The sequence below is a fragment of the Oreochromis aureus genome, linkage group 12 (assembly GCF_013358895.1).
Source record: "Oreochromis aureus strain Israel breed Guangdong linkage group 12, ZZ_aureus, whole genome shotgun sequence".
NCBI lineage: Eukaryota > Metazoa > Chordata > Actinopteri > Cichliformes > Cichlidae > Oreochromis > Oreochromis aureus.
This window is the reverse complement of record NC_052953.1, coordinates 34,225,392-34,243,389: the sequence shown is the minus strand read 5'-3', so window position 1 is coordinate 34,243,389 and position 17,998 is coordinate 34,225,392. Positions and strand designations below refer to the sequence as shown.

At 40.6% G+C, this 17,998-nt stretch overlaps 1 protein-coding gene across 1 annotated transcript; it reads left to right on the top strand.

The window, feature by feature from the left end:
• The first annotated feature begins 29 nt into the window (after window positions 1–29).
• tm2d2 (TM2 domain containing 2) lies at window positions 30–14,195 on the top strand. The gene is made up of 4 exons (XM_031734906.2): window positions 30–436; window positions 747–837; window positions 926–1,041; window positions 10,444–14,195. The coding sequence occupies exons 1-4, from the start codon at window positions 204–206 to the stop codon at window positions 10,655–10,657; spliced, it is 654 nt and encodes a 217-aa protein (XP_031590766.1). The 5' UTR covers window positions 30–203; the 3' UTR covers window positions 10,658–14,195.
• Window positions 14,196–17,998: the final 3,803 nt, after the last annotated feature.

Here is a 17,998-nt window from a genome sequence, read left to right as displayed (position 1 = left end):
ACGAAGCCAAGGTGATAAAAAAAAAAAAAAGTAGCTCAACGGCTACAAACGACTTCGATTTTTCATCTCGCGACGCTCATTGATGACGCCATTCACACGAGACGTCCGTCGAGATCCAAACAAACATCTTTAGCTGAATGTGGCTAGCCAAATGTTACCATGAACAGCTTTGAGGAATAGCTTAGTAGTATTTGGAGGCGACAATGATTTCGGTCAGCTATATTCTGATGTGCGGTCAGTTCCTGCTGCTGTTGACGGCCATTCTGTTACAATGTTTGGAAGGAATCCACTCGCAAAATTCGACGACAACGGAGACTCCTGCTTCTTCTCCTGGTCCGGTTTCTACCTTGCTCCCCTCCAGCGAACCGCCCGACAGTACAAACTATACGGAGCTCGAGTACAAACCTCCGTCACCTGTTGTCCTCTGCAGCTATCTGTAAGTAACTCAGAGATACTGTTAACTGGAAGTAACTGTTAGCATGTTAGCATTGGGCAACGCTAACTCTGAACTGACACAGGACTACGTTTATAAATCTGCCAATTCATGCCTACTTACGCACCAGTAACACTGAACTGGAAGCACCGCATTTCCCCCAAAACTTATTTTTAGATAGATCACAATATATCTTCAAACCTCGGGCTGTCTTTACACATTTCAGTTTGGCTTGACTACACACTGTAGTTTCTTTGAACTATACCCCTCTCTCTGTTTTTTGCTTTCTTTCTAAATTCAATGTGTGGTGAAGACCGGAGGAGTTCATCTACTGTCAAGACCCTGTGGATCACGCAGGCAACTACACTGCCTATCAGGAGATGGAACGTGTTGGTTGCATCGGGGTAGGTATTGTTGGTGTTTAGGACATTATACAGTTAGTGTTGAGTAATCGAGAACATGGCTGACCTTCCGCCTTTTATCTCTACCTAGTGGGGTGGCCAGACCCAAAAAGAGGTGAACCACACACGGGTTTTCTGCACTGCACTCGATGACATAGAATGTGCCGGACCCAGAGAGTTCCTCAGAGAGAATGTACCTTGCATCAAGTAAGAGATGCTACACTGGATAAACAGCTGTTACCTCATGTAAAACCATCTTAAGTTCTCTGGGTTCATTTAAGAGTGGATCTGCATCATATTTAAATGTTAAAACATTGCCTCTGATTCCATATGCATCTAAAACATGTAAAACAAAAAGATTATTGTTCAGTGAATGTAAACATGAATCAGCTGCTTTGCTCATTATTTCCATTACACCATTTCCATTTACAGTATATATCACTGTATGTTGAAAAGTGTTGGAATCGGTATGTCTGTTCAGGTTTTCAGTTATCCAGCTCATGTTAGTCCTGAGAACTTGAAAAAAGAAGGCCGCTGGACTTCACGTTTATGAAGATTTTTCACCTCTCATCCAAGAGGTTTCTTCAGGTCTAAAACAACAAGCTGAGAGGGCCAGCTACTTAACTCCTAGTATGGTTGCACCCCTTTGGAGGTGGTCTCTGAAGGGTTGTTGACTACTATTGACCCACTGTTGATCATGTGAGTTGTCAAATGAGCCAAAGTATTAAAAAGGGTGTTAGTCATTTTTGTCTCCAGGTCCAATGGGTCAAACCTCTGTGAGACATTGCCACACCCCACCATCATGTGAGCTATTAAGGTCACCTGAAGCAAGTTGTGAGTGGGGTCAAAATCCCAGGAAAGGGATCTTAAGACTGCACTGTAGCTGGCTCATAGCGTCTTTATGAGGCTATGAGGCACCTTTACTTCTCTCAAACCATCTGTCTTCTCTGTCATTCTGGAAAGAGTGACCTTTATCCTTTAGATGCAGATGTACAGCTGAGCCTTGTCCTGTTGAGATGATTCTATGTTGTGTCATGTATTTGTAGCTTGTGTTTGGGTGTTTTGTCTGACGGTGTTGTTAGGTCAGAAGTACATTGCACTGGAACCGTGTTGGGCAGCAGCACGTGAGGAAGTCATTTTTAACCCAGGCTGATCCAGTATATGAATGTCATTCTTGTTGATCTGCATGTTTGGCCTAGATTTGTACGCTGGATGTTTTTCCTGACTTGCCCCTCCTGACAAGTCAGTGTCTTTGATGTAAACTATGGGTTTTAGTGGAAATCTAGTAGCGACCAAAGCAATCACAAGGTTTTCGTTGCATCATCTTGTTTGTGACCAGTTTCAGCACGTGATTGCCAGGGTGTTGTGAAGTAGTCTGTAGTCCATACATGGTTAGCATGTATTTACATATATAAATGGCTGCTCCTGAGTTTCTGTCTGTGGATTTTTTTTTCTAGTTTTACTCTACTGTAGAGTAATCACACATGGTCATAGTTTTTGATATTTACACCTATTACTAATATTGACACACTACTTTATACTAAATATGATGTGTCATCTTCATTACAGGGCTTAAATGTGTTTTGTAACTGCATTTGTTTTGGTCAAAAAATGTCTCCTTTGATAGTAAAAGTTCCAGACGCCTGATTTAAATACTTAGTTAGCACTTAGTTCCTCCTATGCCGAGCGGCGCATCAGGCAGCTAATGATCTCCATTGATGTCGGTCAGCGGCAACTGATTCGGCTTCGTCCGAGGTAATGTCGATGGATTTAAATACACAAGTGTTATAAAGAGGGCTGCTTTGCATCCCATTAAGACAGAATCTGTGTCAAAAGCGTGGATGTTCCTGCTGAGTAAGTTCCTTGGCACCTAAGTGGGAGAAAAAAAATACAACACTCTTCACATAACCAAGAAAACACTGTGTGCTCAATTTTCACTGTTTACCTAACAGATGAGGTTAAAATGATCTTTGCAGTGATTTACTTGTGAGCCATTTGAAACTGAAACCATTAATTTCATTTTTCAATAACCTGGTTTTATTTGAAATACCACTGAAATGTGTGCCACCTCTTACTGTGAAAGCGTTCCACATTGGTTTGCTGAGTGTAGCTGTTGCTGGCAGCTCTACAGCAACAGTCTTCTTTCCTTACTGGCTAACATCCACACTCCTGTACAGTACATGGTTAGCCTATCCTCTGTGGGTAGCTGTGCCAGTTTACGCTGACACAAACTACATACTAGTCAGAGTATGCAGAACCAAACTGGCCAGCAACGCTGTTGTCCTTTCTAACCTTTGTTTGGAACTTTCTATAACGGAGAGCAACAAGGACTGTGCTATCTGTTGAGCTGCAGTCCGAGCTGGTAGCAAATGGTTGGGTAACATCTTAGACCTAAAGGTGAACTAGTGTTATAGGTGTGTTGCAGACTAGCAAGTACAGCAAAGCTGATTAGTCAAATGGTTGCGGTGCGGTACAGTACAGTACACACCTACAGTAAAAACAGTGAGTGACACAGAATTTGTCTGAGAATAGCTGCTTCTATGGGCTCAAAATGTGGTCATAAATATTTTGTACTTGTAAATCAGGATTTGTATGTGTAAAAAGACTTTGTGTGTGTGTAAAAAAGATTTGTATGTGTAAAAAAGATTTGTGTGTGTGTAAAAAATATTTGTGTGTGGACTTAGCCCAAAAAAAACCCTGCAAGTTACAAGTACAAATTTTGACCCTATTTTTCTTCCTTTCATCTGATTGGTCAATGTCATGTCAATCACAAATGTAACAATCCAATCAGAGAACAGATGGGTTTGGCTGTCGGAGGGGCACTTTTTTTTGAACTGCAGGTCCTTGAAGGGTAATACAGTTTGAAGCTGGAGGATCTCTATATAAATATCCGATAGCAGCTAGGTCACCTAACTTTCAGCAGCTGTTGAAAGGATAAAGTTGTGGTATGTCAGTGGTTAGAAATACCATTATTACTTTAGGATTAGTTTAACACAAAGTCAGGGCTGACCTGGGAGCATTGCTGTGAGTCACAGTGCGCAGCATAAAAGTCCTTTCACATCGGACGCAGGATGTGCTGCTAATGCTAACTAAAAGCAAAGGATCCAGAATTTGTTGCGCTGGCTGCTGGGTTTTGTGGGTTTTTGCAGCAGCTCTATGACACAAAAATCACCAAACTCGGACGACCACAGACTGTTTTCCTTCGTGGTGATGAAGGAAAACGCTGGGTTGGCATGTAAAAGGGCATTTATTCCCTTCAAAGACCTGCAGTTCAAAAAAGTGCCAGGAGGAGTCCGAAGCGTGTATTCTCGGAAAAGTGGTTGCAGGAGGTGAGCTGGCTTCAAACAAATGGCAAATGGCATATTCTGCACCACATCTCTGTGCGTTCATAAGATAAGATAAGATAATTCTTTATTGTCATTGCACAGTCATACATAGTACAGTAGTACAATGAAATTGGAAAAACTGTCCTACGTCGGTACTACATATAACACAACACGACACGATATGACACATCACAACGCAACACACAAACAACACAACACAGTATATTAACTTAGAAATAAAAAGAAGAATAAGTGTTATGTGTATTGCACACTGTTATTATTGCACATTAATTATTATTGCACCTTGTTATAAATATAAATATTATTATTGTTATTGTTTTAAACATTGTTACCTCCCCTAAAAAAGTCCAGGCAGGTAGCCAATCAGGTCAGCTATTTGCATTGATTAGGCTATTGCCCTGTTGTAAAAGCTGTCCTTGAGTCTGTTTGTTCGGGACCTCAGCAGCCTGAACCTCCTGCCAGATGGCAGCAGCTTAAACACCCGGTGTCCTGGGTGTGTACAGTCTCGTGGGATGCTGCGTGCCCTCTTGAGACAGCGAGTGCTGTACAGGTCCTTCAGGGAGGGAAGAGGATGTCCAATGATTTTTGGGCCATATTGATGACCCTCTGGAGTGCCTTTCTGTGTGCTGTGGTGCAGCTGGAGAACCATACACCGATGCAATATGTCAGCACACTTTCAATGGAGCAGCGGTAGAAGACGGTCAGCAGCTCCTTCTTCAGGTCCATTTTTCTGAGGATTCTCAGAAAGTGGAGACGCTGTTGGGCCTTCTTTAAGACCGCAGAGGTGTTAGAGCTCCATTGGAGGTCTGTGTCTATGTGCACACCCAGAAACTTGAAACTGGAGACCCTTTCCACGCACTCCCGTTGATGCTGACAGGCTGCAGCTCGGACTTCCTCCTTCTGAAGTCAACTACCAGTTCTTTTGTCTTGGTGGTATTGAGGTCCAGGTTGTTATCTACACACCAATCTGACAGCCTCTGAACTTCAGCTCTGTCGCCGCCTCATTTCCCCTGAGATGAGCCCCACTACGGTGGTATCATCTGCAAACTTGATGACTGCGTTGTCTGGGTGGGTACTAACACAGTCATGTGTGTACAGAGTGTACAGTAGGGGACTCAGTACACAGCCTTGTGGAGAGCCGGTGTTGAGGCTGAGGGCTGAGGAAAGATGAGGCCCCACTCTAACTCTCTGTACACGGTCTGACAGGAAGTCTCTGATCCAGCGGCAGGTGGTAGAAGGAAGTCCGATTTCCAGCAGTTTAACTATTAGTCTGTCCGGGAGTATCGTGTTGAAAGCAGAGCTAAAGTCAACAAAGAGCAGCCTGGCGTAACGGCCCTGCACTTCCAGGTGAGATATGGTGGTGTGGGCGTTGTAGCAATGGCATCTTCAGTTGATCTGTTAGCTCTGTATGCGAACTGGAGTGGGTCGAGTGTGGGTGGCAGGCAGGACATGATGTGACGTCGGACCAGTTTCTCAAAGCACTTCATTATAACAGGTGTTAGAGCAACTGGTCGGTAGTCGTTGAGGCTGCTAATGTTAGTACGCTTTGGCAGTGGGACAATTGTGGCTGACTTTAGGCACGGCGGGATGCAGGACTGGGACAGTGAAGTGTTGAAGATCTTAGTGAAGACCCCAGCCAGCTGGTCTGCACACTCTTTTAGGACCTTTGCGGTTACCCCATCTGGTCCGGCGGCCTTCCTGGGGTTCACTGCCCTCAGTGTGCGCCTCACCTCATATTCCTGCACTATGAGGCTTGGGCTGCTGCTGCTGTCCGATGTTTTTGCTGCTGCTGCCTCTGGTCCCTTCACCTCAAAGCGTGCGAAGAAGTGGTTCATCATTTGTTTGAAGCCAGCTCACCTCCTGCAACCACTGCAACCACTTTTCCTGCAACCACTTTTCCGAGAATACGCGCTTCTGTTGCGGTTTGGACTCCTTCTGACATTTCTTTGGAGGTGGAGGAACACCAAAGTAATTGCTTAAAGGAGCTTGCTTCTGCAACATCTTTAAGAGTTCTAAACAAATGTCTGTTCTCCTCCAGAAAATCTTATGTACGCAAACACGCGTTGCAACTTCTTATCTGGTGCGCGTCTTTTACTTTGACAGCGAATGCGCACCTGCGGACCACTTATGTGCACCCCTGATAATAAGGAACAAGAAGCACCCTAAGAGCGCAAACCTCCACCAAGGCCAGTCACTCTCTGGGCAGTATGTACTTTTAATTTTGCATTGCAGCAAAAATAACACATTTTGGAATCAACGAAAGAAAGGCAGAGGTGAAATGTGATATGATATTTTAAGACTGTACTTGCTGTATGTTGACAGTACACACCACACTTGTAGGAATTCTAGTGTCTAAGTTATAGGCTTCTTGTCAGTTTTCAGCCAGTAAATCATTGAGTCGACCTTGGTGGATGTAAGCCACATTTTAATTGACCGTTAACATAACCCCACTCTGCACCCCTAAAAAGCTTTATCAGAACTCATTCAAAACTCCAAGCTCCAAGCAGGTAATAATAACTGGCATTCTGTGTCTTAGATAGTGACATTTACTGGTAAGAAAAAAAGTAAGGCCTCCCCTCCCCATAACCGATCTGGCTATCTTCACAATCAAGTCTGTACTTGTGTTACAAAGGTTTGTGAGTTATCTGCACTCCGAGCAGGCAGGGGAAAAACAAAAAAACCTGAACAAATATCAAAATCGTGTTTGTTCCTGTGCGCTTTTCCTGCAATAAGTGCTCTAAAACTTTTGATGAGTTGAGATAAGGACATTTATTACTTACTTTACTAAACTTTTTACTCTTATTCATTACTTTTATTTTATTGCCTTAACAGACAACAGCGCTGTGGTAAAGTGCAAACTGCATCCAGGACAGAAATGACATCGTTATGCTAACACAGCTTTGGTTCTTGTACCAGCTGATCTCCCACAGACAGTGATGAGCAGTCAGGCTTATATCATTGTAGCCTCCACTTCTACACGTATGTCTTTGTACAGTGGCGATCACAGTGAGGCTTGTCAGGTGGTTCTAGTCCCAATGCATTGGAGGTCATGTTTCAGAGTATCATGAAAGTAATGTAATGAGTAGTGTAATAAATTGCTTTCTTTAGTGAGTAATTAAGTAATGTACTGTATTACTTTTTAGAAAAGTAACATATTTTTGCAGTACTTTTTAATACATTATTTTTTGTAAGTAATGACCCCAAAATTGTTCATGACAGGTATTTAATAGCCCTTTTCCACTAGTACCTACTGGGTTCCGCTCGGCACGGATTGTAGAGTACCATTAGGTGGTAGTACCTGGTACCAGGTACTTTTTTAGTACCAGCTCTGCTGGGGCTCCAAGGGATCCAAAAATGTCAACATACTGTATACCACCGATTGGCTAGTTAGTGGCATCACTCGAGTCATGAAAGTGTCTCCTTCACAAAAATCAAAACCAAGTGCAGCCAAAGGAATTGGCTGCACAAAAAACAACACCGTGGTCCCAGAATCTGACGAAAACCCATACACAACATAATGGGATGTTCGGCCGTGTTGCTATAACGACCCCGCGCACATTACTCTATTGAAATGGAAAACAAGTCCAGCCAATCCGAGTAGGTACTAATGGAAAGGGGCTATGAGAGAAGCCAGAGCCAGGGATGATGGTGGTGCTAGACTGATGTTTTTGTATGACTAAGAGGCTCCATATGAAAATGTAAGACTTCAAGGTGTTTGCCGCACCTGAAAGGTTGTAGCGTTGCAAAAAATCAATTGACTTCATTTCTGTTATCTGGATGATAAGGTCTGGCCTTTAGTTTCTGACAGACAGAAGGAAATTGACACACAATGCATGACCTCAGTACCTAGCTGGGATTAACATTATCAGAAGATTAGGATTTCTTAGCAGCTGTGCGGTGGTTTTGAAGCCAGGACTGGAGCCTCCAATTGTTATTTAAATTAGACTTCAAGCCACTGATCAGGCATGATCTCTTCCTGTCAGACTCTAAGGAATGATCAACATGCTAGTCACACACCTTCATATGTTCAAATCAGAGATAAAACATCTAATTAATCAGCTGACTGAGAGGAAATGAATCGGCACCTAATTTGAAGTCAGATTTTTTTTCAGAAACTGCCACAGCTATTTTATTCACCTCCCAGAAGAGAATGTTTTTCTTTTTCACATTATGAACTCTTTGGGTTATTTATGATCATGATTAAACTTGCGGCATCTAAAAATAAATGACAGATTCAGTTGATAAATAACAGTTAGTTACAGCTCTAACCAAAATCGTATTTTGAAGGTGTAATGTAATATTTATTATCTACAGCCCTAACTTATCGCTCAGTGAACAACCTGACCCTTAGCCCCAATATCTTGATAGTGTGGCATGAAAAGCATTTTATATCGTTCTTTGCCACTTTAGAGACCTTCTAGCTGTGAAGCTTTGAAATCTGACATTTGTTTTAGATAAAATTCTGACCAATTTAAAATTGTTTCTAGAACAACAACAATTTCTAGAACAAATTGTTGTTCTAGAAATTGAATTACGCAGTCTTACACTACAGGCTACATTCACAAAGATATTCCTACAGAACATCACACACACCACCACGGATACATTGGGGCAATTTGGAGTTTAGTATCCTGTCCAAGAATGTATTGACATTCAGACTGGAGAGGCCGTGAATCAAATCCCTGACCTTTCGATTAGAGGATGACTCACTCTGTGCCTTGAATAACAGTTGTTTACACAGAATTAAACAGTGTCTTGAGGCCTTTGTTGTGTTTCTCAGGCTATTAATGAACTTTTTAAAAATGTATGTATGCATATATGTATTTATTTATTGGTGTGTGTTTGTCATCATCCTGCTGCTGCTGAAACCAAGAAGTAACCTATGGACCTGAAAAATGAAGCCAGTACACAAGGACCAAAAAGGGCATTTCCTCTAATGGCCACTTGAGGCTGACTCCAAAATTGAGTCGATAGCCATAGACTTTAGAGCAGTGGTTCTTCCCCTGGGTTCGATCGAACCCTAGGGGTTCGGTGAGTCTGTCTTAGGGGTTCGGCAGAGCCTTCGCCGTGACATGCATGGCTCATTTTGTGCACCAGTAAAAAAAACATATCTATGTCTTGAATTTGAAAAAAATCACATTTTATTTTTCATTAAAGAGGGGTTCAGTGAATGCGCATATGTAACTGGTGGGGTTCGGTACCTCCAACAAGGTTAAGAACCACTGCTTTAGAGCCTGACCAATACTTCACATATGTACAGATACATATGTGTAGTTATTTATTTCCTTATGTGCACTCTGCCTGACTTTGTACAGACCAGCTGGTTGTTGTGGTAGTGTTGTCTGACAAATAACATGGTCTGCTCTTTGGTAGAAGTTTGTGCTGTGGTTTTGGTGAGTGAAATTGGTGTATTAATCTATTAGCAGCTGTACATCTCTGTATGTTATGCAGTTTGTGGATCCTGCACATATTCATTACCCTATTAGTCAGAACTCCACAATCTCACCCAGATATGTTCACTTCTTGATGTATACATTGTTTTCAAAATGAATATGATCAACTTTGCCTCTGTAGTATTTGTCTCCACAGGAAGGATTTTATAAAGTCAAAATCAAGTTGCTCTCATGGATCTTTTATAAAGGAAGCATAGCAAGCATAAGCTCACCACTAGATGGCAATGTTTAGCCATAGGATCACAACTTCTTTTTCCCCTTATGACTTTACACCACACACAGCATTCATGAGCACATCAGGCTAATCGCTATAGTAACTGCATAGATATCAGACATTTGCAGTGAACGGGCACAATCAAAGCAGCACCTGTACAAAGACTGTGCTGCCGCCCAGGCTTCGGATAAACCAGGCTCAAATGCTCAGTTTCCCTCATGCCTCTGTCCACCAATTATACAATACAGAGCAGGTGTTTCTTTTATTCTGTCCGCTCCTTATAGATCACAACTGCAGGTGGTCTACACCTTTTCTTTTTAATCTTGTGGCTTGTTTCATCATTATCATTTAAAAAAAATTTTTATATATCTGTTTATGTGTTTGTTTATTACTTTCTTGAGCCATATGGGGCATCCACACAGGATGAGATTGTCGTAACCAGACTCTGTGAAATGTCAGTAACTTGCTGCAACCTGAAATAAAGTGAACGGACGCTGATTTAAACTCTTTCCAACTTTGGAACCTGGCTGAGGTCCAGGTGTGTAAATGAAATACATTTTGCAACTCATCTAAATTCTTGCCATGTGTTTTACAGATACACTGGACACTACTTCATCACCACACTGCTGTATTCCTTCTTCTTGGGCTGTTTCGGGGTTGATCGTTTCTGCCTGGGCCACACAGGGACTGCGGTTGGGAAGCTGCTCACCCTGGGAGGCCTGGGAATCTGGTGGTTTGTGGACCTGATTCTGCTTATCACCGGTGGACTGATGCCCAGCGATTACAGTAACTGGTGCACATACTACTGAGAGCGACAGCAAACCACAACTAAGGACTCCGGCCACTTTGCAGTCTGATATTTATCAGCCTAATAAGGAGGACTCCCAGGACGTGGCCTCTGCCTGAGTTGGCTTATTAGAAGTGGAGTCGGGGACCTCCTGAGGGCTCCTATGGGGTTCCCAGGAGCTCCAGTGAAAAAGGAGGAATAATTTGCTATCATTAAAATAAATTCACTTCTTGGAGAATGCATAAAACTCGCAGCTTTTACCACAGCTACAGTGATGGTGGTTTTTCCAGTTTCCTAATTTCTCAAAAAAGGTCACTTTCATGCTTGTAGTTCAGTTCATTTTGTCCAATATGAGTGGAACAATAGGATTCATTGTTTAGTTTAGTTCTGGTCTGCTGGAATGGGCTTCTGTTTTTTTTATTTAGTTGAATGTCATCCTGCATCCTGAATGTCAGTACCCACAATGGAGAGAAAGATGAGTATATTTCCAGTGTAGATGGTTTGTTATACCCACTTTCTAATCAAGCATACAGATTCACATGGATTAGGACACAAGCACAACATGTTATATCAAAGGGTTTAGACTTGCAGCTTTCTTTAGCATAGAAATCAGCTTGCTTTCACAGCACAGGCTGCAACCAGAGTTCATTTGGAAGCAAACAGAGGCCCCATGATCCAAAGGTTGCCTCAACACCACATCTGTCTGGGACTGCGTAACAGTTTCTGCTGCCCGTTTGGCTCAAAAGTGTTGTTAAAGCTGGTGCAGACTGAGATTTCACGAGAAAAGGACAACTCTGGTGGAGGTGTGAAAGCAAAGCTACCAAATGCAGGATTTTATGAGAGTTTGTGGTTTTAGGCGTGTTAGAAGAATTCTTGTTATACTCTAATGTACTCAAACATGCTCACAGTTTTGTGGAAATCCAGAACTTACAGCAACAGTGTGTTTATTTTTCACGGTTCAGACAGCATGAACTCTAATTCTGAGGACAATTCAGTGTGTTTGTGATTCACAAGTATTTCATTTTTGATGTCTTTCACTGGATGTTTGGTCCGCTTTCCTTGTTTATGCAGGCATCTACAGTTTAAGTTTCTGGACTTGGTTATGTCATCCACTAAAGACAATGAACCAGGCTCATTTCTTTGTTGCTGTCAGGAGGACAAAGTAGAACTATCAGTTATGGTATTTTTGGTTCAAGCATAGCCCATATAAAAGATTGACATGGTCAATCATGCCACCGTTTTGAAGCCTCGAGATGAGGCTTTTTGGCCATCTTCATCTTGGTGTTTTGAAGCCAGGGGTGCGCTGTGGATCGGACAAATCACACACTTATTGGCTGCCAGCTTGTTGTTAATCAATGAGCATGTCTCAGATAATCCTGCTTTCTCAAACTTAGGACTTAATATGACCCAAAATGAGTGACTGATAACATGAACTCATCAGGAAAGTGTTTACACTGCTATAAGACCAGGAGTACATATGGAACCGCAGCCTTTGCCCCCTCGTGTTTGCTCATCCATCTTTTATATGGCCTACAGATATAAGCCTACATCAATCCTTCAGCAGTGTTGGGTGTATCGTGTTGTAAAGTGCAAAGTCACATATTAGAGTTAGGTACTTTGAGCTGCCCCTTATCCATTCCCAAAGCAGTACATTTTACACCCGATTTATCCCAGCTGAGGACCAGCACTAGGAGTAGCTTGTGACCCCCAGGCTGTGTTTGTAGCTCCTCTTCCATGTAAAGTGAAGGTGTTAACCAGTACACCACAGAGCCATTAGAGTCACACATTAGAGAACTACTGTTCACATTTTGAAGAAGCACCTGCAATAACCCGTCACTCTGAGGGAAATGAGGTATGTTTCTGGTTATGTGGTAAAGGACAAGCTGCCACCATCAGCTACATTCAGAGTTACAGTAGATTACACTCCTAGATGTATAACCAGAGTACGCAGACTAAATGCAAATGGAAAGGTTAATTTTTTTTTGAATGCAGAAATACTCTAAAGGTAATTCGTTTTCAGTTGTTAATGCTGTAATTATGCAATATAACAAGTTACTTTTAGAAGTAACATTACCCAACACTGGACCTCAGACACAGAAAGCATAAATCGGTCTTTACAAACAAGTTAAAGCACATCAGCACCGGTGACCACGTGGTGTCGATGTGTCCTCATATCCTGGAAGGCTTGTACATGCTATAAATGTCTCAGGAATAGAAATTTGAAACTTCAGTGTTGATGTATCCTAAATCTGCAAATTCTGAGGCTTGGTTCATTTTGTTGCCTATGTGACTTACAAACGGAACAAAAATCTTCCATTCCATAAAACACCTAGCAGGTTTCTTCTCCTGAGGGCAACATCATACACGAGTTATCACTTTTTCCCTCTGTCAAATTACTTGACAGCCCAGAATTGACCCTTCACTTGCCTCTTCCACTGGAGCTGTCTGAATTCTGTATTTATATATTGCAGTTTAGAAAAAAAACAAAAAAAAGTTCTTTCTTTACTTGGACTGATTAACATCGAAGCTCCAAGCAAGCAGCACAGCAGGCATGGACATGGACAGCAGTCCTATTAGTCACATTTCAGATATTGATGTAGCAGTCTTCTGTATTAACTCAAGGTTCCTTACTTTTGGAAGGAAAAAAAAAGTCTGCTGTGTGGAAGCATTTTTCTCCAAAACCTCATCTCATCCAAATGTCTTAAACTAAAACAAATTTTGATCTCCACTGACTTTCAGGAGCGAGGCTCAGGTCTCACATTAAATATTCAAATCTTCATCTCCCACTTTGTTAAATTTCTAATCTTTACCAGGACCCAGGGTTTATGTGCTGTTCCATAGATAGAGCTCATTTCATTACCTAAGGATATGTGAAAACCCTCTTAGCTCTCATCATAAAAAGTTGAAGGCGAAACCATCGTCAACGTGACGACTCATTCAGCAGCAGGAGTGTTCTTTCAACAGGCAATATATTTTCAGCTGGCTAAACATCCTTTGTAGAGCGAAGCATTAAAACACTGCTTTACATAATTTAATTTTCCACTTACGGTAATTCATAGAGTGACGTGTATATGCCATTTGAAAAAAGATCTGCACGGATATCTCTCTTTTAGTCTGATGTCCTCCTTAAAGCTCTGTACACTTGCCCTACATTAATATAAAGACATGCTCTTCATGCCTGTTTAAAGACATACATTTTCTTGAGTTTTTCAGCTTGTACAGATACAGATATTGTATATGATATGGTTCCAGCTGATGGAAGCATCACCTGAACTGGGTGTTATGTTATTTAACTTTGATCCACACATTGCTGATTTGTTTCAACTGTTGATTAAAAAAAAAAAGATTAATTCATGGGAATATTGTTGTTAGTGTACATTGTTGAGACCAATGTTCTTGTTCTTATGACTTATTTTTCATTTATGCACTCTTAAGCCTTTAAATCAGGTGTGTTCATAGAAGGTCGAATGTTCCCTTTTATGACGGTGAAAAAAAATCCAAACTTTCTCGTGTTTTCATTGTTCACAGTCCTTATTACCCAATAAAAAGTATCTGGGACATTGTGTTCTTTACATTCTCTTTATTACATTTATTGGAGTCTAGTTAGTGCTGGGGTAGAATGTCAGTAAAAAAGTGTGTTGTCTCCTCTCAGTACTTTGCATTTTGACTGAGATTATAAGATTTGATTGAGTTTGGTATGATTAAAAAACATTTTTGATATTATCTACGATTTCAGACAATTCAATTCAATTTTATTTATATAGCGCCAAAACACAACAACAGTCGCCTCAAGGCGCTAGGTTTCAGACGTTAGAAATACACATTAATACTATAAAATATTACACATATAACTACAGTACTATTTTTTTCTATCAGTGGTTTAGCACAGTGTTTCGGCAAACAGACTACAGGTACCAACATTTAAATAATTTTATATGATCTTATTTAGTTTTGTTTTACTGTATTTGACAGGTGGTCATAAAACACTTCATCAGTTTTGCTGACTTTGGTTTTATTTATTTATTTATTTTACTTATGAAATAACTGGATAGCCATAGATTTAAAATGTCAGATAATAAAAACTCTCATCTACATCGACCAGTGATGCTTATGTATGTACAGATTTTTATATTAGACATATTACACATATTATTAGACATACGTTTTAAAAAAATCTCTACCCAAACATACCTGATCCATCCATCCATCCGCTTCCGCTTCTCCTTTTTTTCAGGGTCAGGAGGGGCGCTGGAGCCTATCCCAGCTGTCATAGGGCGAAAGGCAGGGTACACCCTGGACAGGTCGCCAGTCTGTCGCAGGGCTAACACACAGAGACAGACAACCATTCGCACTCACATTCACTCCCGCATTCACACCTATGGGCAATTTAGATTGATCAATTAACCTATCCCCACTAACTGATTGTCTTTGGACTGTGGGAAGAAACTGGAGCACCCCGGGGAGAACCTACACAAACATGGTGAGAACATGCAAACTCCCAAGAAAGAAAGAAAGACAGACCCTGGTCTGATGGTGGAAATGAACTCAGGATTTTCTTGCTGTCCGGCAACAGTGCTAACCACTGTGCCATCCTTGGCGGCAAGAACTGTAATCAAGTATTTGCAATAATGGTAAGTATTTTGGGCCCACCCTTCTTTGTAGAACTGTATAAATTCAACAACACTGGAGAATTTTAAAGCACTAACGGCATGTTTAGAACAGGGGCGATTTTAGCCCATTTTTGAGGGTGCTTCAGCACCCCCAAAATGAATCAAAGCACCCCCAAAGATTTTTTACTTTTTTGACAATATTTGCTGTTTTTGTGACACACTACTAAAGATATAAAAAGCATACAGTACTTGGTTGAGACGTAATATTTCAACAACAAAAGTACAGATCCCTCCCAAAATGGTTTGTTCCAGCTACTCTGAGACGCAGCGGAGCGGAAGTGTAAGTGACTGGCTGAAAACAGGACATATTAGCTACATTTAACCTGCAGTTACTCTTTATATAGTTAGGTAGGAGTCAGACCATGTTTCTTTTTAGCTGAAAAACATTACACCAGGTAACCTGCAGTGTTGAAAACTTGTTTTCCGACGATGTTTGCTACCCTACAATCCGTCCTGCTCTGTAGTAAAATCAGCGACATTTGACCGTCCTGTTGCTCCCATTGAAATGTATACAGCCTATTTAAAATCTAAAACTTAAAATTGTCCGTAGCTTCTGTTGTTACCACTGTCCTGTTTTTGTAAATGGATACTAACTAGCTAACTGACTGAATGCCCATTAACCTTATAACTCCTGTTGTGTGGTGTGTGTGGATGGCTGTGTACAGAGAGACAGCCAGGTTCATAATGGATATAAGGAAGTTTAAAAAAAAAAAAAAGGTGCAACATTTAGGTAAAAGTGTAAGATCAAATGATCCGTCAATCAAGGATAATGTTGGATCAGTGTTTCAATATTTATATCTTTTATTAGATGTTCATGTGGTTTGGTTATTTGCCTTTTGGTTGAAAGTACACTGAGACAGGACTTTTCATCAGTGATCTTAATAGTATTTTTTTCATATTAATGTAATTTTTTCATCTAATTGAATACAATCTATTTGTGTATGATTGTCAGTCCAAAGAAGGAGAGAGGAAAGAGGGAACGTGAGGAGAAAGTACAAGCACAATGTGTTTGTATACTTTCTGCCCAGTTTGACCGATCTAACAGAAGTCAGCCTGTTTAAGGCTCTGATATCTATTCTGTATGACTTAAAGCAGTTATGACATGGTCTGATTTTCTCACCCAATAAAGGAATATTAAATGTATATACATATATATGTATACGTATATGTATATACATACACACACACACACACACACACACACACACACACACACACACACACACACACAGAAACCTGCAACACCAAACATACATCTGTCCATCAACTATTCGAGAACCCTGGGTCCCCAGACCCAGGTCCTTGACATTTATACATAATGAAAGAAACAACAACAAAAAAACAAAACAACAACAACAAAACTAAACTAATTAGACATAATGAGCACAAATGTGCTGTTTGCATCTTTTATAATTTTTTTGAATGGCTACTAAGTATCATCAAAATATGTTAACTTGTCTTTGAGAAAATAAGTTATCCTTTTCCTTGCCTTACATTGTGCCAAAGAATTTATCCAAGCACCAATAGCAGGAGGATCTGATTTTTTCCAGTTTAATGCAATTATACGTTTTGCCTGTAATGTACAATAATCCATAAACTTAATTATATGGGCTCTTAGTTTAAGATTTTTAGGATAAATATGTAGTAGCAACATTTCTGCATCTAAAGCGATCTTTGTAGTTAAAATTTGGTTTATTTTGTTCATCACCTCCTGCCAAAATGCGCAGACAATTCTGCATTCCCATATACAGTGGAAAAATGTCCCATGGGCTTCTCCACATTTAAAACATGTATCTGGAATTCTGTTGTTATATTTGTTCAATTTCACCGGTGTTACATATGTTTGCATGATCCAGTTGTATTGTAATACCTGTAAGTTACTATTAATCAATTGTTTTTGTGATTTTAAACAGATTGACTTCCATGTATCCTCAGAAATATTGATATTTAAGTCATTTGAAGTCAAATTAAGCCTTTGTTACATTTTTTCAACATTAACTCTAGAGGAGTTAACTGGGATTAGGGTTAGAAATGAAGAATCTAATCTGCCTATATTAAACAAATCCATTTCGATCATCTTCTATCAGTAGCGGTTTTTGATACGGGCGACACGGGCGGTTGCCCGGGGCGGCATCACGGGCATCGGCAAAAAAAAAAAAAGAATTGCTCGTACTCATGCTGCCCCGACATCAGGGAATGTCATAGGCACCGATCGGTTTTCTATAATAACTGGTAGAACATTTTCTAATCTTTTGGAGAGAATTTTAATATCTGTATTGATTACGCTTATAGGATGCATATTTTCACATTTTTTAATTTAGTTTTCAAGGTTTAGGAAGCAGTATTATCAAGGACTCCCTCAATGAGGCAGTAAGATTACCAGTATTAAAGCAATCTGTATATACATATCTAAGAGGGGCCGTCAAGGTCAATTGGGCGTCCTTTTGGCCAGCTGTTTTACCAGCATTTAGATAGTTTATAGCATCAAGAATTTGAATTTATTTATTTAAAAGGGACAGTGCAGTTTAACATAGTCCAAGAACAAAACATGAAACTGATGTGACGCACATAAGTTTATAGCCATTGCTAATTTTTAACAATTGTCCCTTGCTGGGCTTACAACAAAAATAGATACGTTATACAATAAAATATACATTTTCATAAAACCAAAATACATCATAAATACAACTACA

Coding starts and splice junctions, on each gene's coding strand:
- tm2d2 (XM_031734906.2), top strand. CDS start 204: ATGATTTCGGTCAGCTATATTCTGATGTGCGGTCAGTTCCTGCTGCTG. Junction 838..925: donor AACGTGTTGGTTGCATCGGG/GTAGGTATTGTT, acceptor ATCTCTACCTAG/TGGGGTGGCCAGACCCAAAA. Junction 1,042..10,443: donor GAGAATGTACCTTGCATCAA/GTAAGAGATGCT, acceptor TGTGTTTTACAG/ATACACTGGACACTACTTCA.